This window comes from Mustela nivalis (assembly GCF_964662115.1).
Source record: "Mustela nivalis genome assembly, chromosome: 1".
In the NCBI taxonomy this organism is placed as follows: domain Eukaryota; kingdom Metazoa; phylum Chordata; class Mammalia; order Carnivora; family Mustelidae; genus Mustela; species Mustela nivalis.
This window is the reverse complement of record NC_139020.1, coordinates 160,579,622-160,602,137: the sequence shown is the minus strand read 5'-3', so window position 1 is coordinate 160,602,137 and position 22,516 is coordinate 160,579,622. Positions and strand designations below refer to the sequence as shown.

The 22,516-nt window shown below is 52.5% G+C and overlaps 1 protein-coding gene across 8 annotated transcripts in view; it reads left to right on the top strand.

Moving 5' to 3' along the window:
• The window catches only part of IQSEC1 (IQ motif and Sec7 domain ArfGEF 1), a 371,613-nt gene that overhangs the window by 186,821 nt on the left and 162,276 nt on the right, over positions 1-22,516 (top strand). Inside the window, exon 1 of one of the 8 annotated variants that reach the window (XM_082747293.1) lies at positions 19,003-19,515. The exons of 4 other annotated variants lie outside the window; for them this stretch is intronic. In XM_082747293.1, coding sequence (XP_082603419.1) covers positions 19,493-19,515 — 23 coding nt within the window. In that variant the 5' untranslated portion in view covers positions 19,003-19,492. Of the gene's footprint in view, positions 1-19,002; positions 19,516-22,516 lie in introns of those variants that run through there. 3 more of the 8 variants (XM_082747284.1, XM_082747279.1, XM_082747291.1) reach the window with 3 other exon arrangements.

Genomic DNA, 22,516 nt, shown 5'->3' with positions numbered 1-22,516 from the left:
GCACGTTATTAATCAATTTAAAGTTGAGTGCGCAGCCAGAAGCGATTCCAAGAAAAAAAATGTTCAGCCCCACATCCTCCTCATTCTTACTCATCAATCACCGATTTTGCAAGCAGCTTATTAAAATGTAGAGAAAAGCGTCGCTGGAGAAAGAAGAGGCCCAGCGATGGTTTATCAGGGTTTCGCAGATGTGGATGCAGAGAGCAGGCGAGGTGGGGGGCGGGGTGTGGGTGGCAGGGAGGGCAGAGCTGAGGGGCCAGGCCCCATTGCACAGAGGGAAAGGCTGAGGCAAGTGCCTCGAAGGTGATGTGAAATCCAGAAAGGTTAATGTCAGCCCAGGAGCATGGCCGGAGGCTGGAGCTGCCAGGTGCAGGAGCTGGGGGTTACGTGGTATGCAGCCAAACAGAGCCAAGAGCCCGTGGGGACAGTTTAGTGACCAGAGGGCCCCTAGCTTTGTCCAGATGCCAGAGCAGGCGAAGAGCTTTGTTTTGATGTTTGACAGATCTGGATTCAAATCCTGGCTCTTATTCCAACCAGTGGTATCAAAGGGTGAGTCGCCCTCTCTGAGCCTCAGTTTCCTCCTGAGCCCCAAGAAAAGCAGATCCCACATGAAGGTGTGCAAACAATGGAGGCCATTTATACGTAGGCCTGGGAGACGTTAGGCACAGGGTAGATGTTCGGTTAACGGTAGCTACCACTGAAGGCCCAGAACCGGTCACTGAGCACAGCTGGGGGTACTGCTATCCCTACCTAGGGCATGAAGACAGCATTCTGGGTCTAGAGCCAAGCAAGTGTGCCCTTTGCCAGGACAGTCTCTCAAAGCACCAGAAGGCTACTTTGCTTTGCTCATTCTTTTTCTTTTCTGGGACTGTGCTTTCTTCTCTTATCTCCTTCCCCCCAGGGAACTCCTATGCATCCTTCAAAACCTACCTTGTGTGGAACCTCCTCTGTGCTGCCATCCCAGTACTGAGTCTGTTTCTTGCCTTCTGTAGTCCAAACATACCTGATTTCTTGCTAGACTGTGACTCCCTCGTGGGAAGGCTTGGGGCTCTGTGCAGCCTGTGTGTGTGCAGTGACATAAAAAAAAATTTATTGAATAAGTAAAGGGATGAGTGAATAAATGAATAAATGCTCCCCCCTGCTCTGATAGCACTTAGAGGCCTGTTCCTCACTGGCCTCTGCCTCCAAGACTGGGAACTTCCCAAGAGCCAGAGCCTGGCCTAGAGATTTTGTGTTTTTCTGTCTGCCACGGCGCAGGTCAGTTCTTGGTCATAATAGGTATCCAAAAGATGTCAGAATGGCTGAGAAGGAAAAGAGGAGATAGGAAAGCTGAGACCATGTTTACTAAGCCCCTACTGAGAGTCACAGGTGGTGCTGGACATCTTTGCCTGTAAGATCCTTTCTTAGCCTCATACCAAGCCCATTGCACACATCTGTGCAATGGGCTTGGTATGCCCATTCTCCTTCTGAGGCAGAAGGACCCAAATATGTGAAGGAGCCAGAATTTAAACCACGGAGTCTGAATGACTCCTGAGAGCTGTTGCCACTCCATTGTGATGCCTTCCAAAGACGTTCGTTCACGCGTGCACGCGTAAATTAATGAGCATCCGATAAACGAGCGAACTATGGAGTTCTCAGGCAAAGCTTGCTGTCTCCCTCCTCTGTCTCCCTCCAGTCCCTCTGCCTCCTGCCCAGGCCTTTCTCCTGTTCAGCTGGCTCAGCACTTTTATTTGGGGCTGGAGAATGAGACCTGCCCCTCCCCCACGCCTTTGCGGGACTCCCACCTCCCCGCAGATTTTCCTGCAAGCCCCCCTTCTCCTGCCCCCCCACCTTTCCCTGCTCTGCAGCTGCAGCTTCTGGCCCCTCCCGCTCCCCTGCCAATCAGACCCCCATTGTCCTGCCACATCTGGAGTGCTCTGCAAATTGCCAGCCCCGAAAGGCTCACTCAGCAACTTCAGCAAGAAGACGTCCACGCTTCATTCACAAACACCAGTTCCTAAAAGGCTGGTGATTGTGTCCTCAGCATCCCCACTGGGCCTACCTGGAGACTTGGAGTGGCAGAAAAAGCCCCAGATGGCTGGGGAGGGAGAGGGTGTCCATGATTATACTGAGCAGGAAGTAGGCTTGGCCTCTGGGAGGCTCAAGGCATGCATTAAGTAGGGAACACATTTTCTAAAATATCTTCTGCTCCCTTGGCCCACAAAGCCTGCGCTCCTGCCTCCCCAAGAGGGAGTGTCTCCTTAGTGGAGCAGCATGGAAGGCTCTTAACACCCCAGGGCTGGGCCCGCCCTAGGTTCTGAGTCAAGAAGCCTGGGGTGGACCTGGCATGCTTTGGTTAGGGGAGCCACGAGGGGGCTTCAGGAAGGGCAGGAGCCCACCTGGGGAAGGCAGCCTTCATCTGGACAGAGACAGGGACAGAGGCAGCCTCTGGTTCGTTCACCCATGGAGCATCTTTTTGGAGTTGCATTCAGTAAGCCAAGAGCCAGGTGAAGAGGAGGGAAGGTGCTCAGAGGGAAAGGCCTAGTTCTGGTCCCAGCTCAGACAGATGCCCATGATCGTCACCACTGTAACCCAGCAGCCGTGATCCCATTTCTGAGCCCCTGCTGTGCACCAGACACAGAATACCTACCTCTCTTAGCAGTGATTGGACATCATGGAAGTCTTTGTAATGATTGAACTCAACTCTCACCCTCCCTGAATTTCTGTTGGAGGCCCAGAGAGGTCATGCACTCCACCCTAGGTCACACAGCTTAGCAGGTACAGGACTCACTGGGAGTAGGCCCTGAAGCTTGTGGTTGCTGGAGTCTTTTGGCCTGGGTTTGGTCCCTGAGTCCCTCTGCCTGGCAGTTTGGCCAGGAGCAGGCCCCTATCTTCTGTACTGTGGGCCTGAGGAGAAAAGAGAGGTTACCATCACCATGTGCCCTCAGTCCCCCAACAGTGGACCCAGTCGCTTCTCTATTGCCACCTCGTCATGGCAAACTCAAGAGCAGGGTTGGTGCTCCCCATGCACCCTTGTCACAGATGAGGAGCCTGAGGGTCAGAGTGAGGCAAGCAATTCCCCAGGGTCACACAGTGGAAGTCCCCTCCCTGAAACATTACTTTTCCTCTGGGAGCTGCTGTTTGGAAGCTCGTGGCCTCCTTGGGGACAGTGTGGAAACTTGGCTCACGCTGAGCCTAGTGTCACGCTGAGCCTAGTGTCAGGTCTGGGGTAGGTCTTCCTGAGCACAGGAATGACATAGCCTGGCCTCTTAACCCCTCACAGGGATGAGGGAGACAGGCCCCCAAATGCCTTGGATTAAAATACCAAAGAAAGACAGACAATGGATTGGGAAATGCTTAATTAGTGTCCTGAGAGTCACGTATGACGGCTGACCAGGCGCAGCCCAGCCCACCCCCACGGGCTCTTGGAGACAGACTGCTGGGGACACTGTGGGACTTAGGACCTCGGTGAGGTAAAATAATGCTGGTTATTGAGCCAGAGATAAGACAGGGAAGGACATTACCTAAGGAGCCAGGGAGGGCATCTGAACATGTGACATTGAGCTAAGAACTCAGCGGTGGAAGGAGCCAGCTATGTGGTGGGGAAACCGGAAGCAAGTACAAAGGCCCTGAGGCATATATAGGGTGGAAAAAAGAACAGCAGGCCTGGAGCTGAGGGAGAGAGCAGCTGAGGGTTGAGGAGAGAGCCCAGGGGAATGAGCCAGGGCCAGAGCATATAGGGGCTGAGGGACATGTTGGTGCACTGTGTTCAACAGCAGCACAGGGTTGGGGAAGAGTGTGCCGACAAAGCACTACTGACCCTTAGGGACATGAGGGAACAGAAAGAATTTGGGTTGTCAGAGACAGAGATGAGGAGAGGACATTATAGCCAGGGAGCAAGGCATGGGCGTGGACATAGAGAGAAGCCTCTCCAGATCTCCTTGGGTACCAAAGATTTTGTAGGCAATGCTTTCCAGGACTTTCTAAGCAGCCACATACTGCCCTCTGCTGGGACATCTGAGTATTACACCTCATGACATTGGGACTGGACAAACTCCAGAACTTCTCTGAAAACTTCATGGGAACGTCCCTGGGCTCCAGGGTCCTCAGGGCTGTCAGGGGCTCCCAGGGTCTTCTCCTGTCCCTGATAGATGCTTGCTTTCTTATCCCTCGGGATAAGGAGCTCATTTCTTTTTGCAGTTGGCTCCAACCCTGCACAGCGCAGATAGGCTTGACCTCAGGAAGAGTTGCAGGTGGCTGTCTCCTGATCTCTGTTCCCTGGGTTTCAGGACTGCCTGTAGGGCTGGGGTGGGGAAGGGGGTCTTCACTCCCCTCCCCCGTGCTGCCCTGCTCCAGGCTGCACTGTCCAGGTCCCCAAGGCCCAGCCTACCCTAGCTAGCCCTACCCAGGCTGCCTTATGCCTGTCCGTCTTCCATGCAGGAACTCCCAACCAAAGAGTCCCGGCAGAAGCTCCAAACAGCTGCGGCCCCCACAGAGGATGTGGCTTTCTCAGGGAAACCCCTGCCTTTGTTTCCATGTCAGAGCTGCTCCGTTTCCCTGAATCCAAGGGCAGGCTTGACAATGGACCAGGACTTGAGGAATGGCTGGGTGTGGACATGGGGTGGGTGACTGACTCAGAGAAGTCAGCCAGGGTGAAGCTGGAGATTCTCTGGAGCATCATGGGGCCCGTCTCACATGGGGCTTCCAGAACCTTCCATGACCCAGCCCCTGCCTCTGCAGTAGCCACAGAGGAAGGCGTTCACAGGGAGGCCATGAGGAATGTCGAGGAGGGAGGGAAGTTGGCCAACTTGGTGGGGAAGGAAGAGGACAAATCCCTTCAGTAAGAAGCCCAGAGACTTTGTCCTGCAAGCAGACTCATTCATTCATCAAATATTTTTTTAGTCCAAATATATCTCATTTTATTGTAGTTTGTAGATACTACATTTTTTTGCAAACTGAAGGTTCATGGCAATCCTGCTTCAAGCAAGTCTGGGGGCGTCATTTCTCCAACATATGCTCACTTTGGGTCTCGGTATCACATTTTGGTAATTCTCACAATGTTTCAGACTTTTTCATTATTACTGTATTAGTTATGGTGATCTGTGACCTGTGATCTTCGATGTTACCCTTGTAACTGTTTTTTGCAGTGTCACGAACCATGTCCGTGTCAGATGGAGAATTTAATCGATAAATGTGCATGTCTTGACTGCTCCACTGACCAGCTCTTCCCCCCCATCCCTCTTCCTCTCCTCAGGCTTCCCTGTTCCCTGACACACAATCATATTGAAATCAGGCCAACAAATGACCCTACAATGGCCTCTAACTGTTCGGGTGAAACAGAGTCACGTCTCTCACTTTACATCAAAAGCTAGAAATGATCCAGCTTAGCAAGGAAGACAGGTCAAAAACTGAGGCAGACCAAAAGCTAGTTGTGAAGGCAAAGGAAAAGTTCTCGAAGGAAATGAAAAGTGCTCCTCCAGTGAAGACAAATGATAAGAAAGTGTAACAACCTGAATGCTGATACAGAGGTTGTAGTGGTCTGGAGAGAAGGTAACACCAGCCACAGCATCCCCTTAAGCCAGAGCCTCACGGAGAGCAAGGCCCTCTCCTTGTCATTCTGTGAAGGCTGAGCCAGGTGCGGAAACTGCAGAAGAGAAGTGTGAAGCTGGCAGAGGTGGTTCACGAGGGTGAAGGAGAGAAGCCGTCTCCGTGACAGAAAAGAGCAAGTGAAGCAGCCAGTGCTGGTGCAGAAGCTGCAGAGTGTTGCCCAGATCTCGCTGAGATCACGAATGAAGGTGGCCCCCCTAAACGACAGATTTCCAGTGCAGATGAAACAGCCTTCTAGTGCAAGAAGAGGCCGTCGAGGACCCTCAGAGCTAGAGAGAAGTCAGTGCCTGGCTTCAGAGCTTCAAAGGACAGACTGACTCTCTTGTTAGAGGCTCATGCAGCTCAATGACGGTAAGTTGGACCAATGCTCATTTACCACGCGGAAAATCCTAGGGCCCTTAAGAATTGGGCTTAATCTGCTCTGCTTGTGCTTTATAAATGGAACAACAAGGCCTGAATGACAGCACATCTGTTTATAACATGGTTTACTGAATATTTTAAGCCCACTGTTAAGACCCGCTGCTCAGAGAAGATTCTTTTAAAATATGACTGCTCACTGACAATGTACCTGGTCACCCAAGAGCTCCGATGGAGAGATTCGACGAGATGAATGTTGTTTTCATGCCTGCTAACACAGCATCCGTTCTGTACTCCATGGATCAAAGAGTCATTTTGATTTCGAGGCTTATTGCTTAAGAAATACATTTCGTAAGGCTGTAGCTGCCGTTAGATAGTGATTCCTCTGGTGGAGCTGTGCAAAGTCAATTGAAAACCTTCTGGAAGGATTCACCATACTAGATGCCATTAAGAACATGTGTGATTCGTGGGAAGAGGTCAAAATATCACTATGAAGAGGAATTTGGAAGAAGCTGACTCCAGCCCGTATGGATGGCTCTGAGGGTTGTTCAAGACCTCAGGGGGAGGAAGTGACTGCAGATGTGATGGAAATGGGAAGAGAACTAGGACTAGAAGTGGGGCCCAGAGATGGGACTGAATTGCTGTGATCTCATGATCAAACTTGAAGGGATTAGGAGTCGCACTTTTTTTTTTTTTTAAGATTTTATTTATTTGACAGAGAGAGAGACAGGGAGATAGGAAACAAGCAGGGGGGGTGAGAGAGGGAGAAGCAGGCCTCCCACAGAGCAGGGAGCCCAATATGGGGCTCGATCCCAGGACCCTGGGATCATGGCTGAGCCGAAGGCAGAGACTTAACCAACTGAGCCATCCAGGTGCCCCGAGGAGTCGCTTCTTATGGATAAGCCAAGAAAGTGCTTTTTGCGATGAAGTCTACTCCTGATGGAGATGCTGTGAAGATTGTTGAAATGGCCACAAAGGATTTAGAATATCCCATAAACTCGGTTGATGAAACAGTGGCAGGGTTTGAGAGGATGGACTCCCAATTCTGAAAGAAATTCTACCGGGGCTAAAATGTTATCAAACAACATCTCGTGGTACAGAGAAATCAGTCATGAAGGAAGAGTCTGTCGATGCGGCAGATTTCATTGTTGTCTTATTTTAAGGAACCGCCGCAGCCACCCCAGCCGTCATCATCCACCGCCCTGAGGTCAGCAGCCATCAACATTGAGACAACCCCCTGCACCAGCAGAAAGATTCAGACTGGCTGAAAGCTCAGAGAATGGTTAGAATTTTCTAGCAACTGGATATTTTTAAATGAAAGCACGTACATTGTTCCTTAGACACAATGCTGTCATGCACTTGATAGGCGATAGTGCAGCTGACCTTGAACAACATGGGTGGGTTCACTTACATGAAGATTTTTTTTAAGATTTTATTTATTTATCTGACTGACAAGAGATCACAAGTAGGCAGAGAGGCAGGCAGAGAGGGAGAGAGGAGGAAGCAGGCTCGCCGCTGAGCAGAGAGCCTGATGCGGGGCTCGATCCCAGGACCCCGAGATCATGACCAGAGCCAAAGGCAGAGGCTTTAACCCACTGAGCCACCCAGGTGTCCCTTACATGTAGATTTTTTACAGGACAGGACTGTAAACATATTTTCTCTTCTTTATCATTTTCTTAATTTTTTTTCTGTAGCTTTACTGGAAGAATATGGTGTGTCATCTATGCAACATATGTAGTAATTGACTGTTTAGGTTGTTGGTAAGGCTTCTGGTCAATGGTAGGATGTTAGTATTTAAGTTCTGGGGGAGTCAAAACTTATATGTAGATTTTCAACTGCATGGAGATCAGAGCCCCTAACCCCCGCATTGTTCAAGAGTCAACCCTGTACAGCACCTGGGTGGCTCAGTCGGTGAAGCATCTGCCTTATATGACTTGGCTCAGGTCATGATCCCAGGGTCCTGAGTTCAAGTCCTCTGTCAGGCTCCCTGCTCTTCGGGGAGTCTGCATCTCCCTCCCACTCTCTTGCTCTCTCCTGCACGATACCTATCAAATCTTTTTTTTAAAAAAAGATTTTATTCATTTATTTGAGAAAGAGAGAGAGCATGAACTGGGAGAAACAGGAGAGGGAGAAGTATGCTCCTCACCGAGCAGAGAGCCCAGGAGATCATGACCTGAGCCGAAGACAGACACTTAACCGGACTGAGCCACCCAGGAGCCGCGACACATTTTATTTATCCACTCGTCAGCAGTGGACACCTGGGTCTTTCCACCCTTTGGCTACTCTGGGCAATGCTGCTGTGCACATTCTTGGAGGGGTTTTGTGTAGACACATGCTTCCAGACCTGTGCGCACCTACCTCGGAGCAGAATGACTGGGTCTTGTGGTTTCTCCATGTTTAACATCTCAGGGTGCCACCGGACTGTTTGTTGCCCCATTCACAGTCCTACCCGCAGTGTGGGAGGGTTCCTCCCCAGCACTTGGTACTGTGTGTTTTTTATTTCAGCTGTCCTAGGGTGTAAGGGGTAGTTTCTCCTTGTGGTTTGGATTTGCCCTTTCCTAACGACAGATGATACGGAGCATCTCCTCGGGTGCTTATTGGCCATTTGTACATCGTCTTTGGAGAATATCTGTTCAGAGTCTTTGCTCCATATTTGCTTGTTTCTGGAAGAACAAAACAAAACAATTCCTGCCCAGGAAGCCTACCAGAAAACCCAAGAGCAGCGGTTGCCTTTATGAATGGGAGCCACAGAACTGAGAAGGGCAGAGTAGAGGCGGGACTAGACTTTCCGCCCTGAACCTTTTGCATTTGGTGCTTTGGAATCCTGCAAATGTACTAGGCAGGGACATGCTTGAAGAACAAATGTGAACAAAAATAGCAGCATCATTCACCACTGACTCGATGAGCATTTACGCTGTGCCCCTGTGGGATCTGCAGTTTAGAGGACAGGTAGAAGAGCCAGTGATCCGGTGGGCGAGACAGACCCTGAACCCACAAATCCATCAATGTGTCACAAAACTTCAGGGCCGCTCTTCCATGAGATCCGTTTCAGACAAACAATCCTATTTTCCATTTAGGGCAGGAAAAGAAAAATTCCCTTTTAAACTCATTCAAGTAAAGAAAAATAAAAACCCACTGAAAGCGAGCACTAGCCCATGGCGCAGGGTTCGTGGCAGTGGAGGTTTGGGATTGGCCCGAGGACTCCTTCCTTGCAAGACAGATGTTGTCACCCCATTTTACAGATGAGATGGAGACAGGTAAAGGGCTCGCCTCCAGGTTTCCCACCTGCCCTTAGGGCTCTCTCTGCACCAAGAGCCTTTTCTCCTCTGGGAGGCGAGTTTGTGAGCTCCCCGAAATAGCTGGGGAACTTTCCACATGCAAATATTCCATCCGGTCCATTAACTAAAATCGCAGCAAATAAACTATAATCATAAGACCTATTATTAGCGCGGATGCGCAAGTAATTACCCCGTGCAGATTTAGACTGTGGGAAGAACGTTCGTCTGGGCTGGGATTTTTACCAAGCCCGCAAAGGTTGAGGCGTGTGGGAATAATGAGAAGCTACAGGCTGGTACCTATGTTCCCTCCGATCCAGTGGGCATGAGCCAGGTAGCGTGGCTGGAGAGCATCCATTTATTCTTTCAGTTGGTGAACATTTATTAGGCGCCTACTGTATGTCAGGCTCCATCAGTGCCCTGGGAGAGGCTGTGATGACCAAGTGGCAGGATCGCGACCTGTGACAGGTCGCAGGTCCTGCCACTTGGGACCCAACATTCTCTGGAGGGCAGACAGATGTTGAAAAATAGAAAACAACTAAACAGTATGAGTTTAAATGCTCTGGATGAAATAGAATGGGCATAGGGGGTGGGGGCCATGTGGGGGAACATTTCAACAAGGATGCTCAGGAAATGCCTCCCAGAGAGGTGATCTCTGAGCTGAGATCTAGAGAGTGAGCCCTTCAGAGATCTGGGCGGGTGGGAAGGTGGGGGGTGGTCTGATAAAGGGAAGAGCATGTGCAAAGGGTCTAAGGCAGGAGCAAGGCTGGTGCAGAACCGAGTGACCGAAAGGTGAATGTCAATGTGTGAATGAGAGTGGCAGAGTCATGATACCAGGCCAGACATGTGGATTCTAGTCTGAGGGCCATGGGAAGCCGAGCAGGAAGGATTTGCTTTTTCCGTTTTCCGGAGTAGGAACCGAGGTACAGAGATAGGCAGTCACTTGCCCAAGGTCACACAGCAGGTAAGCAGAAGGCTGCGACCTGAAATGAGATCAGAGAGCATAGTCCATGCCCGCTGTGCCCCCAGCCTGTCTCACCCCAGTTTGCCCTGGGGACAGCCTTCATCAGGCCAGATGGGCCGTGTCTCTTTGCAGGTAGTGAGTGACTCAGGACCCCAGCCCTCCCACCTGGGCCCCCTTGGCAGCCAGGGTCAGCAGCCAGATCAGCCCACGCTGGCCTAGAGAATCCCCTTTCTGGTAGGTGCAAGCAGGTGACTGGCAGAGGGAAACGCCGCCCCAGAGCCAGCTGGAGGTGCGGGGAGAGGAAGCCACAAGACCCAGGCTCCCCGGGGTCAGCATCTTCTTTATGGTCCTCTCCGCAGGCCCAGTCTGGCCTCCAGGTCTGAGGCTCCCATAGAAAGAACTCCGACAGCTGCCCCTACCCTTGGGAGCCCAGTGGAGCCTGACTCTAGGCCTGTGTTCCCACATGGCCCTCAGGCCAGGAACAGGTTTTGTAGGGAGGTTCTAGAGGCAACCTCGGGCTTCGTGTCCAGCCTCCATCCCCATGGAGGGTAACACAGGGTGAGGACGCCTGTCAGAGGCTGCAAGGGGACTCACTGTGGTGCCATCCACAGTGCAACTGCGAGAACTTTATCAGGGGCTTGGAAAGGGGTCCTGTGGCCCACCTTGGGTGCTCAGCTCAGTAGGACCCAGCCACTCAGGGCTGCTACCAGCATGCAGCCCAGCACATCGTGCCCAAGGGTCACCTGCACTGCGTCCTGATTTTCTTTTAAGATTTATTTACTTATTTTAGAGAGAGCATGCATGCCAGTGAGCAGGGGGAGGGACAGAGGGAGAGAGAGAATCCTGAAGCAGACTTCCCCTCGAGCACAGAACCCCACGTGGGGGGCTCTGTCCCACGACCCCGACCCCGAGATCATGACCTCAGTTGGATGCTCAACCGATGGAGCCACTAAGGCGCACCCACAGTGTCCTGATTTTATGACCCCTGGGAATGCTGGTCATCTCTGTGCCATTCCTGTCCTGGGCACCCACTGTTCCTGGGGTGCCGCCTAATTCACTCATTCCGTCCCCATACAGTCCTGTGGGAGGGGTGGGGCCAGATCCTTGGAGGGAAAACCAGACCGAGAGAGGAGCTAGGACAAGCCAACACCGAGGCAAGCAGGGGAGCTGGATTCAAATCCACATTCTATTCCAAACCTGTGCGCTAACCCCTGCAGAATGCAGTATTTCCCCCCCTTATTCTGGTTAAGCACGTTGTAGAAACGATGAAAAATCAATTAAAATGAAGAGGGAAATAAATTTGACCAGGACCCTCCCCACTCAGAGGTGGGAACTCTTAATGGTGGCATATTGGCATGTTTCTAGTTGTGTTACACTCATATTGCAGGTTTTGTACCAAATACACATTTGATGACCTACTTTTTTGTCTAACAACACTGTCAACATGATTGCTTGCAAACCTCCCTTTTAAAGGCCACATGGGAGCCCAGCAAATGAAGAACGGTGTATTTATAGCCGGCCCCCCATGTTGGACCTTAATATTTCTTTGGGGTTTTAGTTTGTTTATTGTTGTTGTAAATAACACTGTGATGAACATCTTTGAGAACGAAGCTTAGTGCTCAGCTTGGATTCTTTTTTGCTAAGAAATGCCATGACATTATGTCAGGTCCTTGGGGAGGCAGGGGCGGGGCCTAGCTCACTGGCAGGGCAGATGGTGGATCCCCAGGAAGGATCTGAGGGGTGGGGCCAGGGAACACAGCCCAGTCCTGGGGCTGGGAGTGAGTGCGCTGGCATGGGGATGTGTTATGGGAGGGCGTGGAGCTCGCGCCTGTGGGCAGGGAGCTGAGCAGCTCTCTTCCCATAAATGTCCACATGCCCAGGGCTCTGTCCAGCTTTCCCCCTTCACCTGCACTCCTTCCCCACCCCTCTCTTCTGGAGCCATGGCTCCAGCCAGATTCTTACAGCCTTCTGGATGTTTCCCCGGGTGTCCCTGAGGCGTTGTGCCCCAACACATCCAAACGGGGTGAGGTCATCTTTCTCCTTATGCCCCACACCTTCTTCTGTGTCCCCCTGTAGGTAAATGGCACCACCATGAAGCCAGTGCCCAAGCTAGGAACCTGGGTGTTGCGTTTGACCCTCCCTCTCCATTTTACCTCAGCCACACCTCTCCCCAATGCATTTCTTCTCTCCCATCGCACCCCATGCTGTCTGCAGGGCAGAAAGAAGTGCTGGCTGGCTGTCCACCACAGGCCTCAAGACATTACCTTTCTCCAGAGGCACTGTCCCCCTGCCTCTAACCTCTCCCCCTTGAACCCATACCCCAAGAAGAGATTTATTTAGTCATATGTCCCTCCTCTACTCGGAATCTTTCTGTGGCTCCCCATTACCCTCATGAGGGTAAGTTGACCCTCATTATTGTGTCTCTCACCTCTAGGCCTTTCCATCTGCTGTTCCATCTGCATGTGTGCCTTTCCATGCACTGTCTGCCCGACGAGCTTCTGGTCCTCCTTTTAGACTCAGCTTCTGCCTTCCAGAAAGCTTCCATTTTTTCTTCCTACGTCTCTTTTCCAGAAACTTTGCCCTCCTTCTCCTATACCACCTTGTATTCTGTGTACAATTCCATTGAAACAGTCACTCCATATTATAGTATTCACTCGGAATCATAACTATTGGGAGGGACATGTATTAGGACTTTCGCTTGTAAGTGACAGAGGGCCCTAAAAGAAATGGAATTATCCACTCACACGACCTCAAAGCTTTAGGCATGACTGGATCCAGAGGCTCCCATGTTGACCCTGGATCTGTCTCTCTTCTGCTCTGAGTCTGGCTTCCCCCCGCACTGGCCTCCTTCTCAAAGGACTCCATGGAAAGTGCGGCTCCTATCTTTCAGGTTTAAGTTCGAACTCAAGTTCAGAGCTTCTCTCTCCTGATAATGCCAGTGAAGTCTGAGCCTGCCTGTCATGGGCCCAGCTTGAGTGCCATGTCTGTTCCTGGGAGTGGCATCAGCCCATCTGAGCCCCAAATACTGAGGGGGACGCAGGGTTGATTGCCGAGAGGGGAGGCGGCTGGGCAGGGGGAGGGTTGGCTGTTCACCGCAAGCCTCAAGACCTCTTCCCTTCCTCCAGGCAGGACATGTGGCTTTCTCTCACCTTAGTCCCCTCAGCTGCCTAGACTGGGCCTGGCCCAAGGCAAGTAGTCAGAATTCTATGGCTGAAGATGGAAGTGGATGGGGAATTAGGGCTGTTTTGTGGTCAAGGAATGTTCATGATCCTAGGAACTCGGGGCTGGGCAGTGGGTGGCCCCACTTACTGGTCCCCAACCACACACACAGCCCAGTACAGCTTTGTAGATTCCCATGAAGATGCTGTGGCACTCTGATTCCAAGGAGCAGTGCCAGTCACCAAAGATAGACCCAGACAGACAGACACAGACACACACACACAGAACCCTCCAGTCAAGACAAGCCAGAAGGGCTTCCTGGAAGGGAAAGGGGCAGTCTCCAACCCCACTGTGACCACAAACCACCCTGTGACCTTCCCCAGACACTGTCACACACATTCAAGGCCTGTCCTGACCCAGCTCATGAGCACGGCCTTTCCCACCGCTTGCCTGGTGTCCCCAGCATCAGCACGGGGTTTCCCACCTGGGGACCCTCAGAGCCCTGAGGTCAAGAGGGCCTCGGGGGAACAACTTTTCTTTCACGACCCTATTTATCTGAATGTTTATAGTGGTGTAACTAGCCCACTGGGTACACCATGTACCATAGTGACAGTAAGTTAGTTTTTAAATAAAAACTATTTTTAGATTTAAGAAAAATATTAGTCAAAGTAGTCAGAAAGGTGAGAGATGGGAGGAGCTGTGAGGTTGGCTTGGGACGCACCGGATGCTCTCATTTCAGCGGGGGAAGTGGGGGAGTGGGGAGGTGTTAGCCCAGTCTTCGAACTCCACTGCCCAGTGAATTTCAGTTCAGTGAACTTCCTAGCAGTCCAACTGGCTCAAGAACAATAAACACACTAGCTAACACTTCTAGTGCGAGTAGGCTGTCAGGCCATGGTCTAAACCACTTTGCACTTGTTAACTCATTTAGTCCTTACCTAGAAGTAGAGGGACATGCCCTGTGAGCCCCAGGACATAGATGGGTTACCTGCCCACAGTCACGTGGCTGGTGGCGCAGGTGGCTCCTGGCCTTGACCATCAGGCTACATGGCATGCTGAGAAGGAGCAGCACCTTGGGGGGCGGGGGAGCAGGGCAGGAATATAGCCCCTATTGAGAGAGGCTGGGAGCCCACACCCCAAGGCACACTCAGACCCATCGGCTCTGGCTTAGGGTCTATCACTGGTCCATCCTTGGCCAAGCCCTTGGCCAGTGGTGCCTCTCGTTCACAGTCACGCCCGCCCTCCATCCCACTGGGGGCCCTTGCAGGCTGATGAGTAGAAGCTCGGAAGGGCACAGGCTGTTCCCAGCACCCTCTGCTCCTGCTGGTTCTTGCCCTCTGGTGAACAGGACACAGAGTCCCAGCCTTGCAGAAGGGACACACCAAGGCACGCCCGACTCCCACACCTCCTCACCCCTACCAGCACAGCCCAGATGCAGCGGGAGCGTCTGCAGGGAGTGTCCCTCCTGGCCTTGACCAGCTCCATGGACCAGGGCTGTCCTTGGCTAGCCTGCCACAGCAGGGGGAGAGAGACTGATGCCAGTCCCCTGGCTTCCAAGTCTCCATCGGCCTGGGCTCCAAATGGCCTTGAGAAGCAGCAGCCACAGTGTCTTAGCAGCCTGTCATGGACCCCAGCAAAAGCCGCCCTGGGGCCAGGGGCTGGGCTTCTCCCCTAGGATAGGGGACAGAACACCTCAGTGGGATTCGGTCTGTTGCAGACAGGGTATTCGCTAAGCTCCTGGGAGTCCGTGTGCCTTTCCAGAGATAATTGCTCTAGCCGCCTCCTCTCTGCCTCCACCGTGTGCATGTGAGAAGCGGGGGGTGCAGGCTCAAGGAGGGCTGTACACGAGGCTGCCAGGCCCTCTCCCAGCTCCAGGAGCCCAGCCCATGGCTGGGATCAGAAAAGCCTGTGATTTGGCAACTCAGCAAACAAATTTAGAGATTCCATCTGGGGAAAAAGAATTGCAGAAAGCGACATGCAGTGCGATTCCATTTGTGTAAAGTTTAAAAACGTGGGCAAGCATTGCTGCCCTTTGTGGGCGCCCATATGGGTAGGAGCAACGTACAGGAACGATTCACTTTGGGGTGAAATCACTGTGGGGATGTGAGGAGGGAAGGGCTGGGGAGGAGGGAACAGACGTGGTGATGGGGTTTCCATCAGACCTGTCACGTCCTAATTCTTGTAGTAGCAGCTGGGGACACCAGAGTTCACTGCAGTTGTCTTTGTGCCTTTTGGTGTCATGAAACTAAAATTTTAAAAAACACTTCATAATTTAATAGGATACCATTTTATAGCTACATGCACTGCAAACTTTCTAGAAGGATGTGCTCCAAACAGAGGACATCAGTTACCTCTGCAGAGGTGGGCAAGGGGAGTGGTCCAGGGGATTTTCATTTGTTCAAAGAGGAGAGATCTTCAGGTTTTGTTTCTTTATTATTTTTTTAAAGATTTTATTTATTTATTTATTTATTTATTTGACAGAGAGAGATCACAAGTAGGCAGAGAGGCAGGCAGAGAGAGAGGAGGAAGCAGGCTCCCCGCTGAGCAGAGAGCCCGATGTGGGGCTCCATCCCAGGACCCTGGCACCATGACCTGAGCTGAAGGCAGAGGCTTTAACCCACTGAGCCACCCAGGCGCCCCAGGTTTTGTTTCTTTAAAGTGTAAAGCTTAAACTAAAAAGAAAAAAAAATCTAGGATTTGAAAGATTTGAGGTATGAAGAGTCAGAATGGGGATGGTTCCGTGTTTCCGTGATTAGGACAGTCGGGGGCCTGAGGACGAGGCCAGGGCTCCATACTACCCCCATGGAAGAGGTTCGATCCCTGGGACTCCAGAGCTCCCAGCCTGGAAGGTCCTGTGACCTGAGGATCTGTGGACAGTGTGCTCCAGCTCTTTCTGTCCTACCTCTTCCCAAACACTGTTGTGCTCCTTTCACGCTGGGGACAGATGGGGGCACATCGGCAGCGAGTGCAGCAGCCAGACGCTCCCTCTGCGAATGTGCCTATCAGCCGGCAGGCTGGAATTTTCCAGCCGGGGAGAGGAGTCCTGGATGTGGAAAATTTCCCCACCGGCTCTTTCTCAGCCACTTTCACATTCTAGTCCAGGTGGCTTCCAGGGGCCCACAGTGACAAGGTGGAAGTGGGGAGTGGGACGATGGGCATTTCCAGACGGACCTCAGGAGTGAGTAACAGCTGCTGCTGTCCCAATACCAATTCCCACCGGGCCTCAGCTCCGTGGTTTCTGGAGACTTCGTGAAGCCTGGCCCACCACCATCAGAAATCAGAGCAGCCCAGGTGTCCTGTAGACCCTTGCCTACACTCTTGACGTTTGTTTCTGAATGCTGGCGTCTTCATCATTTGCCCTATTGTGAAATTAACAACGTAACATAGAAGAAACAGACATGTAAGTTTATAAGGAAGAAGTTCCAGGAAGCAATGAACATGCCATAGGGCTTCCTGCCCCCCATGATGTGTCAAGGTGAGACCTCTCTAGAGGGTCGTAATCCACCTACTTCGGAAGGTGACTCTGAGGATTCACTAAACATCGGATCTGACAAAACGATCCTCATGAAGCCCTCATGGTTATAGTATTGTAATGTTTGCGTTGTTATTAAAATCTTGTGCTGGGGGGCGCCTGGGTGGCTCAGTGGGTTAAGCCGCTGCCTTTGGCTCAGGTCATGATCTCAGGGTCCTGGGATCGAGTCCCACATCGGGCTCTCTGCTCAGTGAGGAGCTTGCTTCTCCCTCTGCCTGCCATTCCTCCTGCTTTGCGCTCTCTTTCTCTCTCTGACAAATGGATAAAATGTTAAAATAAAGCAAAACAAAAACAAAATGAAATACAATAATCTGGTGCAACTTCAGTCAGGAGAGACGGCGGGGCTAGAGGGTTAAGAGCAGGATCTGCAACATTTTAAGCCCACAGCAATACAAATTACATCCATGACAGCTTTCTTCTCAGGAAGGGAAGTCCACGATGTAGGAAGACTGGTTCCTCAAAGATTTGCTTCCAGAGAGTGCATTGGGAAGCATCGCGCAGTTCTGATGTCATTTACCACCACCACTCAGATGCGTGGCTCTCCCCCTGCTCCATATGGGACACGGAGCCAGGAGACCTGGGTCCCAGTCCCACCTCCGCCACTCAGTGCTGTGCAGCTTGAGGCAAGTTACTCACCTTCTCTGAGTTCCATGTTCTCCACTGTCAGGGAAGGAACAAAACTGAAGGATGCAACATTCCTCCTTCCCCTAACTTCAGCGGATCTCAGAGTCGGGAGAGAATAGGAAAAAAGGAATGGCCCTCTGAGCTGCCAACCAGAGGTGGGGCATTCATACCTCTTCCCTCATGTAATCTTCCCAATGAGGAAGCTTCGCAGGTACTTAAGAGCTGGGACTTGACCCACACACCCCTGGCATACCGCTTACCAGCAGTGTGACTCTGGGGCAGCTGCTAAACCTCTGGCTTTAATTTTCTCCCCTTAAAATAGGATGATAATCTTATCCTTCATTGAGGTTGTCATAAAGATCATAATGGACATAAAAATTATGTATGTGTATATATCTGAGATAGGTTTTGGATTCCTGATTTCTAGATAGGGAAACAGACTCTGATCAGTTAAGCATCAAGTAATAAAAGAGAGATCTGTGCATGAAAGAAAAGTAAATCGGTGGCGGGGGTGGGGGGAGAGAGGACGGATGTGGACCTTCTCAACTTCACCTCCTTGTGGCTCTTCCGTTCCAGCCACACTGGCTTCCTCTATGTTACTCAGATACAAACTCTGCTCATTTCTGCCTCAGGGCCTTGACACTAGCTCTTCCCTCTGCCTGGAATGCCTCTTTTCTAGAGCTTCCATTATTCGGGTCTCAGCCACATGTGCCCTCTTGACCACCCCCTCTGATATAGATGTCTTCCTCCCTCTCTCCCACTCTCTCACTGCCTCCCTTCTCTGTCTTCTGCTTTACTTTTTGTCCTCATCCTTACCACGTAAAATTAAAAATTTGACTACATGTACATTTCCCATCTCCCTCTTGGGATGTAAATACTATGAGAACATTGCCTTTTTCATCACTAATTTGCCTGTCCACGAGGAGTGCCTGGCACGTGGAAGGTGGTCAGGGTGTTTGTCAAATAAATGAGTGAGTGAGTGAGTGAGTGAGCACCACAGCTAGACCAGAAATTCTCCCTGTCTCCAGGACATGGCCAGTACAAATAATAACAGCTGTGCCTCTGTGCAGCCACTGTGTGTGACAAGTCCTCTTGGAACCTCTGTGAGGTAGGCGTAATGATCCCATTTTACGGTAGCATCAGTCAAGGCTCCCAGAAGAGAAGCGGCTTGCCCAAGGCCTCCAGGCCCTTCGGAGGCAGAGCCAGCCTTGGAAACGGTAGGCCTGCCTCCAGGGCGCCAGCCTGTGCCTTCCATGGCTCTCATGTCTCGGTGCCAAAGGCAGAGAAGCCACCCTGGAAAGCAGCGTCATCGCAGGCTCCGGGCAGCGCGTGCATTTTAGCAACAAGATTTCCAGGTTTCCAGCGACAGCCAGAAAGGGGCCCCGGGCAGGCTGCGGTAGCCTCGCACCCGCGCGGGCGCTCTCCGTCGGGCGGGTGACTTTGCAGCGAGGGCGCCTCCGGGTGGCCGCGCCTGATGCTGCAGTTGTCATGGCGACGAGCGCTTCGGCGATTGGTCCAGCGCGGCCGCACTACGTTGCTCCTTGGGCGCCTGGTTGCGGGTGGGGGGAGGCTCGCGAGCGCCCGCCCCTCCTCCGGATGCTGCGAGAGCAAAGCGGGCGCAGACTCCCCCCAGCCCTCCCCTCCTCCCCGCGCTCAGCCACCCGGATGTGCGGGAGGGAAAAAGCCCGAGGTGGTCCCAGGTAGCATCGAGGCCGACGCCCCCGCCCAACCTGGCGACCATGGTGACTGGACGACTTCACAGGCTTCTGGGCACTGTGTGAGCCCTGCTGTGCCCGGGGCCCCTCGGAGCCTGCTGCTGCCACCCCTGCTCCCGCCCCAGCCTGGGCGGAGGAGCCCGCCGCCCCCGGGAATGTGACTCGCCCCTCGATTTAATTTTATTCCCTTCCACTTCTCGCCTGAGCATCCTGCCTCTCCTCTAACCACGCTGAGCCTTCCCAGCTGGAGAGGAAGAGAAGGGGAAAACTGCCCCCAGACAGGATGGCTTGCAGAAGACGCTACTTGTGAGTATATGTGGCAGGTTATGCCTGAAAAGCGGGGCCAGAGGCCAGAGGGGCCCCAACTGAGCTTGGAGCCTGAGTGGGGGCTTTGGGGGAAGGGGTGGGCTGCCATGTAGGGGGCTTGCAGTGGGAGCTGGCCACCAGGCAGAGGTGTCAGCGTTTGTCTCCTGCAGCAGAGGTATTTGTTGGTGGTGACGAAGAGAAAAAGGCTGTTAGTCAGCAGGTCTCCATTGGGCCGTGAAATTCCTTATCTCTGAGGGCAGGTAATCCCCAAAAATGCATATACAGGGTCTTCGACGCCACTTCTTCCATTTTGGCTTTTGCTAGAGCCCCAGCATGTCTATCGGAAGAAGCCTCTTGTGCCCTGCTCATTCGTGACCAGTGCTCCAGCCAAGCCTGATGGAAGGTTGGCCGGAAGGTTGGGGTGGGGACAGGGTGCTGTGTCCTCCACGGACAGGGGAAGGTCCAGCCCGCCGTCTTGAGCAGGGGGCACTGGTGTCCTCCTGGGCCACACAGGTGTTCGGTGGGGCCAGCGGCAGAGCACTCATCTGCTGGGCCTACAGCCAGTGACAGAAGCTGTTAAACTCTGCACGGGGTGGTGACATCACGGGTCCGGGTATTTATGGAAACCCAAGCCCATGCCTCGTTAAGCTAGGCATCCCGGGGGGCCTCGGATTAGAACGTCAGCTTCCCACCCCGCTCTCTGGGGCTCTGCACTGTGCTGTTCTGGGGCAAGCAACCTTTGGGCTCTGGCCTTGCAGGATCTCTCCTCTGGGACTCGAAGCTATAGGGGTGAGATGCAGCTCTGCATCCCCATCTGCCGCAGGCGGCCTGCCCAGTGTCTCAGATGTTCGGGGCTGCTCAGTGACCTCAGACCTTGTAAGGTTAGAGAACCGAGTTGGACCCTCTTGGGCTGGGCTCAGTCCCCAAGGCTAGAAAGGAGAGGCCTGGAGCATTATGTAGGGGCGCATCTTGGGGTCCCCTCCAAGGCCTCAGAATCCTGTAGCATGACAGGGACCTGTGGAGCCCTGAATTAAGCAGCACCTATCCCCCTCCAGGGAGGGATAGCTTCTCACTAACAGACCGTGAAGGAAAATAAACATACTTCTTGCCATTGCACCAGCAGGCCCAGACAGGAGCCCCAGGGGGCGAGGAAGGTGGCCCGTTTCTATGGTTTGCTGTGATGTTCATTTGCTTTTTCGGTGGAAAAGCCCACAGGTTGGTTTGTTGATGTGCGCAGAACACCCCGGCATTCTCACTCCCTGTGACAAGGCCCCAGCTGTATTTTTGGAAACAAATAGTAAACCTTTCCCCAGCATGGTACGGCCGCCACTGTTGCTGGGAACAGGTCCTCCCAAGGCAGCCTTCTCCCAGCCACATCTTTGCCTGGGCTCAGGAGCTACTCGGTCCTATCTGCTCATGATGTTCCCAGGGACACAGTTGCTGTACAAATTCCACAACCCATCCCAACACCGGCAGAGACGCATTCTGTCTGCCAGGAGCCCTGGACCCTGCACCCTAACACATAGCCCCTGGCAGGTTTGTCCCCTAGACAGCCTGTCCTGCTGCTTGCGTGGGAGAAGGGCTAAGCCAGTGTAGAGGGAGGGCCTCTGGGGGGCGCTGGGTACCCCTTGCCTCTCATGCATGTGGGTCTTTTTATGCTTCTTCAGTTCTCAGGCTCCCATGGCCTTGGGCTGTCGCATCCAGGCTGTTCCCCCAGATGCTGTCACCAAACCTATGGGTACAAGAGCTTGCAAAGGAGCTAGGGAGTAGTGGGTGACTGGGGAGGTATCGTTGCGCCCAGGTGTTATTACCCTGTGTTTTTATGTAAAGATTGGAGCCGGAGAGCTGGCCTGCTAGATGAGGCCTCACAGGGCCCCGAGAGCATGTTTGGTCCCCCACTTCGCCCTCACCCAGAACCTCCGCTCTCCTAGCCCCTGCTGCTCCACCTTTGTTTCCAGGGCTTTCGATGTGGCGGGGTATGGGGGGTTGGTGGGGATGAGGAGCTAAGTATCTGTAGCTATTTAACTTCTGAGGCAGCTGGAAACTCAAGCATGGTAGCATCTAGCCAACACACGCTTGCACTGTTGGGTTTCAGAGCCTTCTCTGCCCCATCGGCTCTCACCAAGTGCTGTAAAATGGGGTATTGTTGTTCCCATCTTACAGAAGAGGCAACTGAGGATCAGGGAGAGTAGGAGCTGGGCTGAGGTCACATGGCTGTTTCATGCTGTCCACTGGGCAGTGGTGTCCCTCTTCTGGTAAACCACAGGCCAGAGTTGACAGAGTCGCTCCAGTGTCTCTGTGCATGGCAGGATCAGGGTGTCGCGAGTCCTCCATTTTCTTGTCCTTCAGTCTCTGGGTCCAGCAGAGTCGGCCCTAAGAGAGTGTTATGGAATTTGGGCTCTCTCTGAGAGTGAGGGCTTGGTCACTTATGGCGGTGGCACAGCAAACACAATAAAGGGTGACAACAAAAACGGGAGATTTCTTAATGAAATGGGGGGAATCATGAGGCCTCCAAGAATCAGCTCCTTAATCAAATCTGCTAACAACCGAGGTCGTTACTGTACTGACAGTTTAATTAATGGTGTCTTAATTAAGGTCAGCCCCCTTCCGACTATAACTACACATAGCAAGGTAACCACCGTCTTACAGGCAGGTCATATCCTGCTGCTTGAACATGGGAAGCTGGATTCCATGCAAACACTGAAGTTAGCAGTGAGTGTGCTATTCAGAGCTGTTGGGGGAGGTTGGGGGCTGGGGGAGCCAGTCTCCTGCTTATGCATTTGTTCTTTCCCTGGCTCGTGCATTCCTTCACTCTGCCTGGAACTCCCGGGACCCCTCTGTCCATTCCTTCAGGGTTTTGCTCTAAGCACCAAATCTAGCTTACAGATCCCACCTCCCCTGCCCAGCACGGTCTCCCTCCACCCACAACAAGAATGTCAGCCGTATCAGGGGAGAGATAGCTGCTGCTACCTCTAGCATCTCAAAAGGCATGGGCATATAA